This window comes from Electrona antarctica (genome assembly GCF_951216825.1).
Source record: "Electrona antarctica genome assembly, chromosome: 14".
NCBI lineage: Eukaryota > Metazoa > Chordata > Actinopteri > Myctophiformes > Myctophidae > Electrona > Electrona antarctica.
Genome location: NC_136795.1, coordinates 15694729 through 15706716, shown reverse-complemented (window position 1 = coordinate 15706716; position 11988 = coordinate 15694729). Strand labels below are relative to the sequence as shown.

The following is an 11988-nucleotide window of genomic DNA, read 5'->3' as shown; positions in this document are numbered from 1 at the left end:
TGGGTCTGGTCCACAAGATTCGATACACCACCAAGATACCCATGTACCTGTCTAGATACTTCCTTAATGTTAACGAAGTCCACACCCACAACACCAGAGGGAGTGCAATGAACCATGTACAACCCAGATTCGGCACAAACAAGGGTCTATTATTTTCGCTCCTATGCCACCAAAATGTGGAACGCCCTACCAACAGTCAATAAGACATGCGAATCCCTTGACTCCTTCAAAACCGCTCTCAAAGGGCACCTACGGATGGCTGCAATTCGAAACAGGCCCCCGTAAAATCTGATCCCCCCCCACCGCCCCCCCCCCCTTTTCCCTCACTGTATATGTTTCTTTTCCCTTTTTACCTCCATTATGATGAATTCCTGTTCTGTTTTGTCTATATAGAAGTGTCTATTTGTACGTCTCTTAATGTTTTGATGAATTGAACATGGTGGACCCTCTTGTAAACAAGTGTAATGCTTAATTGGGTCGTCCACTCACAGTTAACAGCCTTTGTATTGAGTTTGTGCTTGAAATGTACTGTAATTCTGCAAACTGTTAATACATATTTCAATCAATCAAATCGATATAATGTGCTAAGTGCTTGCCTATAAGCCAGCCGGTTGTCTTTATTTACTTAATGTATTCATAACCTCTGATACACATGCTATACAAATGGTTTAAGTAGGCCTACTACCTTTATACGAGTGTGAAAATAATAATTGAAATTAAATAAAATACATATTAATAAACTACATTACCCACAGTGCACCGGTGCAGTTAAACGTCAGCCGCAATCAGTGTTGTATTCTCCAACATGGCGTCGCTGGGAAGGAGGCGCGGTGTCCCAGTAAACAGGGAGAGGTCAGTTACATTACATCCTGTACCATTCAACCAACTTCTTTTAAAAGTAGAACTTTTTGTCGTCTATGTCACAACGTGTCGCTTTCCTAGCGCCCATATTGTTTGGTGTTGGCGTCTTTTACAACAACACAAATATAACTGGAATTCTCCCTTGTGTTAGCTAACGTTAGCTGGCTAATGTGTGCACGGCTAACGTTAGCTTGCAAAGTGGCTCGATATCTGCAATCTACTCGTGATGTTGTTTTACACTGTCCGATTAAACTATGGCAACGTTCTCCCCAGCCTCGCGTTGATCTGAAGAATGTGATTTATTCCATGTCCCACACCTCGGTGAATTAGTCTGTTTTGGCTAGCTGTATTTGTTGACCTGGTCTTATAACAAAATGGTATCTAACTTGGACAACTTTACACCATGTATGCTAGCCAAGCTAACGTTATCTAACGCTTCCGTCTACTCGATAAACTTAAGTTTCTCTTATAAGCGTTTCCAATGTCGTTGTAGTCGTATCTCTTTAAGTGCTCTTTTAACATTCATATGTACATTAAGTCCTGAAATGGCGAGCAAACATGGGCTCTGGGTTTTCCAGCCATTCTCATGCCACTGCTAAGACAGAAAACCACGTTACTCTTATGTGATGATAAATACAATCTTGGATTTCATAGATGCATATACAAAACACTGGGCATTCAGTAGCCCAACTATAATAAATTAAAGGGTCAATCAATCTTAAAATGGGAACAGGTTTTCAGTGTAAAAGCCATTCATATGTCTTATGGGAAAATAAACACTTAAAAGCTTATATAAAAAAATCTATTTGACCATACTCACATTAATTCATCAACTTTGGATGCTTTTTCTTCTTTTCGAAGCAGGCTTTAAAACACCTATGGTTTTAATTAACATACAGTATGTTAGATGGAGGACATGGATACATGAATACATTTGGTGTATGACAAGGAATATGCATGGGATTTGATAAGCAAACATACACAGTAAGCATGAATCATCACAAATGTGTATGGTGAATTTGGGTCGGTCGACAGACTTTGTGTTAAATGTACATTTATTTTGTCAATTTCTTCTGATATTAATGCTCCACCCCACTATTCCTTCTGTCTTTTCTTGTACAGGGGAGTGATGGCGGCAACAGATTGCTACATAGTGCATGAAATCTACAATGGGGAGAATGCACAGGACCAGTTTGAGTATGAGCTGGAGCAGGCGTTGGAGGCCCAGTACAAATACATTGTGATCGAGCCCACACGCATTGGCGATGAGACGGCCCGCTGGGTTGCTGTGGGCAACTGCCTTCACAAGACGGCTGTGTTGTCGGGCGCTGCCTGCCTCTTCACACCGCTGTCATTACCGCCTGAGTACACGCGCTACGTGGTGTTGCCCGCTGGCGCCTTGAGCGTGGCCTGCGCCGCCTTGTACGGCATTTCCTGGCAGTTTGATCCCTGCTGCAAGTACCAGGTGGAATACGACAGCCAAAAACTCTCACGGCTGCCCCTGCACACCCTCACCTCTTCCTCGCCCGTGGTGTTGGTGCGCAGGGATGACGTCCACAGAAAGAGACTCCACAACACAATAGCACTGGCCGCCCTGGCCTATTGCGCCAAGAAGATCTACGAACTCTACGCTGTATGATCGCGCTCTGAAGAGGATTTAAGAACCAACAGAAAAAAATGGAAAATGAAACAAACAAAAAAGAAAATGACAAAAAAAAGAACCACCCACCCCCAGAAGTGAGCCAAGTGGAAGCTGTTATCAGGGTCAGGGGGTCAGCTCCACATGTGTGGTGGTGGCACTTCCATTTTGAACTTTGATTGATCAGAGGGATATAGCTAAAACTAGAAGGAATTGTTTTTCTTTTCCATTTTCTTTACTTGTGTCGCCAGCACACCTATCTCCATATTACCCTTGCGCCTCCTTCCCTGCGCCCTCCACCTCCTGCATCCTTAATACACCCCAAGCCAGTGTACAAAGGGTATAGAAGCAGTTCCTGTGGACTGAGTCAGTGTTGCGGTTGAAATGGACTGACATGTTTTTGCGTGTACGCAAGCTCCTTTTCCCTGTCGTAGTTTTACTGTACTCCCTTTCTTGCTGATCAGTACGCCATCTTTTCATTAAACATTAGGATATTTCAAACTCACTTTTCTGTATATAATTTTTAAAAATGTTTATTTTATTTTATTAAAGCAATTCCACACAATATGCTGAACCGAGATCAAATTAGGGGTCGGCTGATGTTTTTCCTCAGTGCCAATGTGATTTAGTTAATTTAATTGCAATATTTAAAATGTCACTGTTTAAAAAGTTAAAATGACACAAAGCGTAATTTAAATGAACATAATGTTAAATAAAATAACTTGTCAAACATGCAGCGTTTGAACTAAATTAAATGATATCGCAAGATGCATGGAGTAACCAGCACTGCCACAGGCAATAAAGCCAAGGGAACGGATGCGTTTAGTACAGGGTGATTTTTATTTTGTTACTTTTTATTGACCAGCAGATCTGCCCAAACAGCTGATGGTACAGAAAAGATAAAATATCAGAGGCGATGGTGGATCGACCCCTAGATCAAATAACAGCACCTTCTGTGGGAGTGTCTTGTGTACACGGACGTGATTGCTATTATGAGCCAGAAAGATCATCTTTCAATTTCACCATGGACTGTAAAAATTAAAGAATTTCACAGGTATAGGGTTTTTTCCAGTGACATTGCTCAAATGCCCTCTAAAAATGTACATGGTGTACTAGTAATCACACATTAACTTAATATATGTAAAGCAGCCTACAGTTAATGATTTAGGATGGAAAAAGAGTAAGTTCCTCCTAGATGGCTGAGTTCTTTCCCTACAGATAATGTTGAGTGTGTCAGTTTGTTGTGCTCGTTTTTCTCCTCTTGCCCATGCTAGGTTACTTCCTAATCCAAGTGATGATTTTATGAGCAAACTACATGGGTAGTACATTCACTTCAGAGAGATGAGCAAACAATCACAATAATATAAATATACTGTTACACACTTTAACGGACTTGTTCAGTGTGTCTAATCAAATGCTTCTTTGCTTCTTGTAGACGGTAAATGTTTATTTTGCTGGGCCAATTTTCTAGGCAGAATTACAGAGAATTATTGGCAAAATGTCTTTAAAATTGGCCTTGAATAGACTTAATGCCACAGACGAAAAACTGTCTAAGTCCACACTATTTATCCATAATGTATTAATGATGGATAAGGGGTAAGGCCTTTTCGTGGAGGGGACTGTTTTTCGTCTGTGGTACTCTAATGCCTTCTAGGTTGCAATGGCATTTTGACCTTTTGTGGATTTGTCTTTACTAGACTACTGTCAGATTGGGAGGAGAACCCCCCCACCCCCCTCCCTCTCCTCCCAACTGTTACTACAGGGGAGCTAGCCTCGATACCCAGGCTTTAATTTCGTCTAGGGGAGCTAACAAACAAATGTATTTGTTAGCACTAGGACAGTTCCATATCTTATATATACACAGTAGCAGCTTCCCACATTGCTGCATGTAATCAAGCTTTGGGAGAAGAATAGAGCTTGTGCACAATGTTGGGAGTACATGCAGAACAACCAGTTTAACAGGGTTCATTTTGTGACTTTAAACTTAATTCCCCCATATGATTAAAATAAAACGTAAATTGGAACTAGGCTTGTTGAACCCTTTCACTGTAGAACTGCTGTAATTTGATTGTCACTCCTGCATCACAGGTGGTTCATGTGATGTTTTTCTGTCCTCTACAGAACAGAGTGGTGATTTAGTTTCACCTCAGTAAGGAGTTGGAATGCAGTTCGCCCTGCCCCAACCCCTGTTCACGTTGATAAATATAGGAAGGTGACAGTCCAAGATCTACCGTACATGACAATGCTGGGATAAATGAAGTGGGTGTTGTAGGACAAGGCTCTATTTATACTGTATGTTCCATATGTTCCATTAGCTTGTGGGGGGGGGGGGGGGGGCAGTCACTATATGTATGTAGGGCTGCCACGATTTTAGATTTTACTATGACGAGTGTCACAAATTTGCTATTCTATATTAATTATATTTTGTGCTACTGCTTTGGAGTTACTACAGGTCAGATAACCTGAAGTTCACATAACCTAAATATACAAAGAAAAAACTGACTTCACTTAACTATATTTACCCAAAAAACAATAGTGGAAATAGTCAATCCAAGGTGTGAGCTTGTAGATCTGCTATTTACACTACTGTATGAAAAACTTTGAACATGGAAATGATTATGCATTTTTTTGGCACTTATCTCCAATACTTGCAATTAGGCAATTATGTAAAAAATGTGACAGACCTAGGTATATTCAAGAGAAGAGATATAATTATTTACAGTTTATCAGTTGTTTTATCAGTATGGAAACCAGTTGGCAATATTTGAGGTTCATCCCAGAAAGTGGTTCAAACTAACTTGAACAGAAATGGGAATTATGGTACGCTATGTGTAGTATCTTTTTTTTAAATCTTTATTATAGCCTACCTGTTATTTGTTTCAAACTTGAGTGCTCGTCAGCAGACAGCAACTCACCAACCATTCAATCCCAGCAACAAAGAAAGAAGACAAGGGTAAGTGCAACCGCAACATGGAGCTGGAGGTTCTTCAGTGGAATAATTACACTGAATTACAGCATAATCAAGTCAACTATCACTGTCGGAAAGTCCGAGAGATAGGAAGGCATTCATTCAGAAATCCATGGTGCCAATAATGCACAATAAACTCCAATCCCCACAATGCCATTGCCAGGCGTACCAACAAATACACTTCCGGGTGCTCAACCATGCTAGCAGCTTTCGTTTGGGTTCACCACTCAGCAGTTTCACCACCGTTTAGGACTTGGATCTCAGTGTACCACAACAACTGGTGGTGTGCTTATAACATACTTCTGTTGCTTGTTATTCTGTTCTGGTGGTGAGTAAACTCAGGAAAACAAAGCAAACATTGTTTTCTGGCGTGTGTAATTAGGGAACCACGATTTAAAATATGCTCAAACATTTATTTTCATTCAGTGTAGCCCTGGATCAAGACTCATGTATTTGATCGAGTCTGACTTTTGCTTGCAATGCATATGATACGTAACAAGCTTTTGATTGATTGATTGAAGAATTTATTAACAGTTTGCAGAATTACAGTACATTTCAAGCACAAACTCAATACAAAGGCTGTTAACTGTGAGTGGACGACCCAATTAAGCATTACACTTGTTTCCAATAGGGTCCACCATGTTCAAATCATCAAAACATTTAGAGACGTACAAATAGACACTTCTATAGACAGAACAGGAATTCATCATAAAGGAGGTAAAAAGGGAAAAGAAATATATACAGTGAGGGGAAAAAGGGGGGGGCGGTGGGGGGGGGATTCAGATGTGATACATTGTTGTGTGCTTTACTTGAAATTTAGTACCAAACATAATTGTGCCATAGCTACTGAGATTGTTTCTGATTCTCATGAGTGAGTTAGTAAAGCTTGTTATGGAATTAGCTTGGATATATTTAGTCATAAGTAGAAAAGTTAAAATCTCTTACCCTTAAGTTTTAAGGTTTTGTTTTTGCGTATGTCATATTTTGTTGGTCACACAAGCACTAAATTCGTCACTTATAGGGATTGTGGGGTTTGTGTCTTGCTCATGGGCACATTCATGGTAGTTCCTTATTAGTGAGGGATGGACAAGTGATGCTCTGGTGTGTGTTTGTGTGCATAATAGGCCTATATAATAGCAGCTGTCACTGTTTGCTTTACTGACGTGTGTTCTGCTGTGGAAAGTGCCAGGTTTAACAAACTGATCCAAATATCACAACACCACCCATGGTTCCCTTTTCATTCTAAAACCGTACTTTTGGGTCAACAGAATAGACCCACAGGTCATGGCCACTTTAAGCTTCAAAGCTCTAACTCTGACTCTAACCCTTCAAATACTGTGTGCTCATGAAGGCAATTTATCAGTCATTGAGATTTGGAACAGCGGCATCTTGTTTTGGCCATACCATTTGAATGTCATCCACTTGAACCCCCTATTCTGGGGAAACGTTGGCCCGAACAGCAGATCTGCAAGCTCACTGTCAGCACGACACGTTATGAGCTTGTGTAGATACGGCTATTTTGGCGAAGAGATTTGTCGCTTAGATGCTTTTACGGGGAAAAAACGGTCCAGTTGCAGCTGACTAACTCGGGTCCGTTTTTTATTTGCCATTGTTTTTAACCCATTAAAAAGTGTTGGAGTACTGCTGATTATGCAGGCCAGTTGTAGAAACGGCCTCAGGTCTTTATAATGATTCACTGTCTGATGATTTGTCTACTTTTTTTCATTTCTATTAGGATAGGTTGTGTGTGGTGTAGCGGGGGCAGGGCCACGTGATGGTGGCAGGCGGCATGTTGCCATTGGTCCTTGGCACCGTGGGCGTCCTGCTGCTCTACCGCGTGCTCGTCCGTCTCCGGGCGGGAGCCGCTATCCAGGATGCTGTGGTGGTCATCACGGGAGCCAGCTCTGGCCTAGGGAAAGGTTAGGCCTCATTCATACACTACATTAACATTCTAGGGCTGGGCTATTAGCTGAAAATATATCGAAGCCGACATTCAGAACGAATTACCGACTTAATCTTAGATTATGTTGAATGTAGATTGATCGAATAATCGAGAAGCAGTTTTTTAATTTTTATTGATGTGACATGCCATCTGGAGAGAGAGAGGGTTTGCAGCCCAAACAACTACTTCTGAACTCAAAAGCTACAGACTGCGGTAAAACCTGATTTTGAAAGGGTTTCAAAATCAAAGGCAGAATGAGAGGTTTGTTGACACCGACGACACAACGCACAGAAGTAATTTCTGGTCAAACGCAGGAGGAGCCTGGCCCGGAGGCAACACACAGTGCCCAGAGCCTCATAGTGTCACCAACACCTGCTAACGACTCACCTGCCACCCTAAGCCCCCAAGAGACAGTGGGGGCGGTAGCATGCCACTTGAACACAGGCCGGGGTCTGATCAGCCTCGGCCGGGTTGCCTGGAGGAGGGAGTCTGTTGCAAGACCCGAAACACGGCAGTGACTCCAGGAAACAACACTGATTATGTGTCCAAGTTTGTGCATCAGTAGATGTAGAATCGTTAATAGGGCCCGAAATCGATTATTAAAATGAATAATCGATAATCTGTGGAGTAAGAGGTGTGTGTGGTTGCAGATTGTGGATATTAAGAGGTGTGTGTGTGTGTGTGTGTGTGTGTGTGTGTGTGTGTGTGTGTGTGTGTGTGTGTGTGTGTGTGTGTGTGTGTGTGTGTGTGTGTGTGTGTGTGTGTGTGTGTGTGTGTGTGTGTGTGTGTGTGTGTGTGTGTGTGTGTGTGTGTGTGTGTGTGTGTGTGTGTGTGTGTGTGTGTGTGTGTGTGTGTGTGTGTGTGTGTGTGTGTGTGTGTGTGTGGTTGCAGAGTGTGCACGGGTCTTCCACGCTGCAGGAGCGCGACTGGTGCTCTGTGGACGAGACGCCTCCCGGCTACAGGCAGTGGTCCAGGAGCTTACAGAAAGCTTGTCGGACATGCAGCGACAGGTGCACACATGCACACACGCACAGCATACACGCACACAACCACAATACTAAAAGATTCAGATGCTTAGTGATGATCTAAAATGTTTAAACTGATAGTTCACCCAAAAAGAAAAAGGGTTTTCCTATCGATTACTCACCCCATGGAGACGTGAATTCACAGATCTTTTTTTTTGTAAAAGCCAATAATTTGATGAACCAGCAGTGGTTCCCTATGGAGACACAGTCTCCTTTGTGCGAGATGTAGCTGTAATAATTTTCTGTATCCTACTCCTAATCGTTTTTCAGTCCGAAATATAATGCTTATGCACCTGCTTGTCATTCATGCATTAAAATGGTTATGTCCGTTATTTTTATCAGGTGTCCAATAAAATCATTCCGGGCGTGTGTGTGCATGCTTGCATGTGTTTCTTCGTAGACACACACCCCCTGTGTTGTGACCTTTGACCTGGCTGACACTGACACAGTGGAGAGCGCAGCAGAAGAGGTTTTGAGGTGTTATGGCCAGGTGGACGTCCTCATAAATAATGCCGGCATCAGTTACCGGGGCAGCATCCTCGAGACGCACCTGTCGGTGCAGCGGAACGTCATGGACACAAATTACTTTGGGCCAGTCGCTCTTACACAAGGTTAGTCTACTCTAGGGCGTCGCTCACACATAGAAGACAGGGTGCTCTCTCGCTGTCCTTGGGGAGAGGGGGGGCAGAGCAGCTCGCAATTAATGTTCAATGGAAGTCATGTGGTTTTGATGAGACAAGCTTTCTCTGTGGCTGTGTTCTGCCCCCTCCCACCACCACACAGCCATGGAGCAAGCTTGTCTCATCAAAACCACTTGACTCTCATTGAAAATGAATTGCGAGCTGCTCTGCCCCCTCTCCCCCAAGGACAGCGAGAGAGCACCCTGTCTTTTATGTGTGAGTGACGCCTAGAGCTAATTTTTCTCATTGTTTTTGTCATCCTGGAAATCCAGCATTGGTAATCCCGGCTTGAAAGGTATAGGTCTTTGTCTATTCACTGTTTATTATCAATAAAGGCAGAAAAAGCATTCGCACCATATTCCTTTTTGTATGTGTTTTTCCACATTGTCATTGTTCTTTCCTTCACCTGTAGCCATCCTTCCCTCTATGGTTCGCCGTCGCAGTGGCCATATTGTGGTCATCAGCAGTGTTCAGGGGAAAATAGCTATTCCTTACAGATCAGCTTGTGAGTACTCCTACATCATTCATCCTAAGACCTGAGGCTGATTCTGCAAATGTCTTCTAAATCAGTAGTTCTCACACTTTCAAGATTTTTCAGAAATGTTCAAAAATAGCAGATGTACAAGCTCACTGTGAGCTCTCCCGTCGCAAAAAGAATGAACACCGTTTCGGCCGTGTAAGGCTTCATCTACACGGGCAAAACGTTGTTGATCATTTTTTGTTAAATAGAGACGGGAGAGCACTATATCGTGTTCCCCTGTTCACCTATGATTTGTAACTATCAATGCTAACTATGCTCTTTTCCACTTTGGCTAGATGCTGCCTCCAAGCATGCCACCCAGGCCTACTTTGACTGCTTAAGAGCAGAGGTAGAGCGCTATGGGATCCCAGTGACTGTCATCAGCCCTGGTTACATCCGAACCAACCTATCTCTCAATGCTGTCACAGGGGACGGCTCCAAGTATGGAGGTAAGAGAATGGAACATAGAAGAAAATGGCTATTATGATGCTACAGTCAGTACAGTGTGACACACACACACACACACACACATATTGCTGCCTGGATCTGATGGTGTAACGGTAACCTCTTGAACTCCTCGCCCTGCACTGGTTTCAGTTTTAGACAAGACCACGGCGACGGGCCGAGACCCCGGCGACGTGGCCCGGGCCGTTCTGAAGGCCGTCCGTCAGAGGAGCAAAGACGTCCTGTTGGCCGAGACGCTGCCCACCCTCGCCGTCTACCTCCGCACGTTGTGGCCCGCGCTCTTCTTCAAGCTCATGTCCTCACGTGCTCGCAAGGAAGAAAAACCTAAAGCTGAATGAAACACGGAGGTACGGCAAGCGGTCGAAGGGGCATGTGTTTATTTTCAGTTTATTGCGGGGGTCTTCAACGCTTTTCAGGCCAAGGAACCCTTGAGTTGAGAGGGAGATGAAGCAAGGACCCCCACTACTACATATGGCATAGAATTGTGTTGCAGATTTAAAAAATAATAATTTCATAGATGGCTTCATAGACTTGTTTGACAGCACTATCATGTTGGATTCATGTTGTGTATTTTCAGACATTTAACCACTAAACCATCAATACTTTGTAAAACTGACCTTTCACTCTGTACTTAGTCTGCTTTTTTCCCTTCTACACCAAACCCCTTTGCCAAAAATAGCTAGCAATCTAGCAAGCTAGCAATGCGAGGTGTTGTGAGCTTGTAGATATGCTATATTCGACTAATGTTCCCCTCAGAATAGGGATGATAGAGTTCAAGACAAGTGGTTAATGACAATGTCAAAATCTCACAGAAAAGTTGGCGGCCACCTTGTAGTAACTCTGAGGACCCCCCTGTTGAAGACCCCTTTTGTATAGGGTATGGTAGAGTGAGAACGCAAGAGAGAGAAGCTTCACAGAGATTGTGGGTCCAAGTAATGACTTTTGGAATGCCGTATCATAGAGGTTATACAGATCACAGACCACAGCAGCGGAATCGGCACAGTTGGCGCCAATGGATTTTAAAGGTGGGCCTAACTGAAATGGGACAGCCCACTACCAGAACATTGGCGGTTATAGAATATCACTGACATCCACAGAAATGGGAACAATACTTAGGAATCTTGGCGTTAACAGAGAGTGTTGGACAGTACAAAGCCTTCTTTCAGTCACCATTACGATTTCCATTCCAAGAGTGGTGAAATATTACATTTTACATTCATTTTACATGAGTGTCTCTTTCAGACAAACTTCAGAACTAAATATTGAAATGTGTGCTAAATGTTGCAGTGTCTGTTAACTGTTTGAACAAAATAGCTTTACAGCAGTGTTCAGTGTTTGTTCAGAAGACTAAATTCTGGTTATGACATGTGGTATTTCTTGTAGTTGTTTGCCTAGGACTATGGAGTTGTACCTTGTGACATCACAACTCCTTTTTCAGCCATGGGGAATAACAGTTAATGCTAATTAATATGCATAAGCATTTGAATGTCATTTAACCATTTTTTAAATCCATTAAAACCAGGAAAGCATCTGTGTCATTTTAGATTTTACACCGAATCTCTTTGCATATAACCCAACCCACAAACTCACAATTCAGCACAGCGTGACGTGGTTTGAGCGAGTAGATCTGCTATTTTCACCAAATGTTTGCCTATGACATGCCAAGAATAGGGTGGGCGCTAGGGTTCAAGCGGTTAAAATAAAGTGTCACAGCCAATTTGTTTTGCAATATTTGCTAGTTTTATCACAAACAAAATTGTCTTACTATAATAGTTGTAGATTTAGCCTACCTGGAAACGAGATGGCACACTACTCTTTGATAAATGAGAGCACCACCTGTTGTGGAATCAAGTTGGCTTACGAATGTTGTAGCATTTATCATGTAGCA

At 42.7% G+C, this 11988-nt stretch overlaps 2 protein-coding genes across 2 annotated transcripts; both read left to right on the top strand.

The window, feature by feature from the left end:
• The first annotated feature begins 723 nt into the window (after positions 1-723).
• tmem11 (transmembrane protein 11) lies at positions 724-3234 on the top strand. Its single transcript, XM_079521569.1, has 2 exons — positions 724-852; positions 1984-3234. Exons 1-2 carry the CDS (start codon positions 806-808, stop codon positions 2498-2500), a joined length of 564 nt encoding a protein of 187 aa, XP_079377695.1. The 5' UTR covers positions 724-805; the 3' UTR covers positions 2501-3234.
• A 2410-nt stretch (positions 3235-5644) lies between these two features.
• Positions 5645-11661, top strand: dhrs7b (dehydrogenase/reductase (SDR family) member 7B). Its single transcript, XM_079519588.1, has 7 exons — positions 5645-5796; positions 7204-7387; positions 8302-8420; positions 8836-9046; positions 9528-9620; positions 9932-10084; positions 10233-11661. Exons 2-7 carry the CDS (start codon positions 7243-7245, stop codon positions 10436-10438), a joined length of 927 nt encoding a protein of 308 aa, XP_079375714.1. The 5' UTR covers positions 5645-5796; positions 7204-7242; the 3' UTR covers positions 10439-11661.
• Positions 11662-11988: the final 327 nt, after the last annotated feature.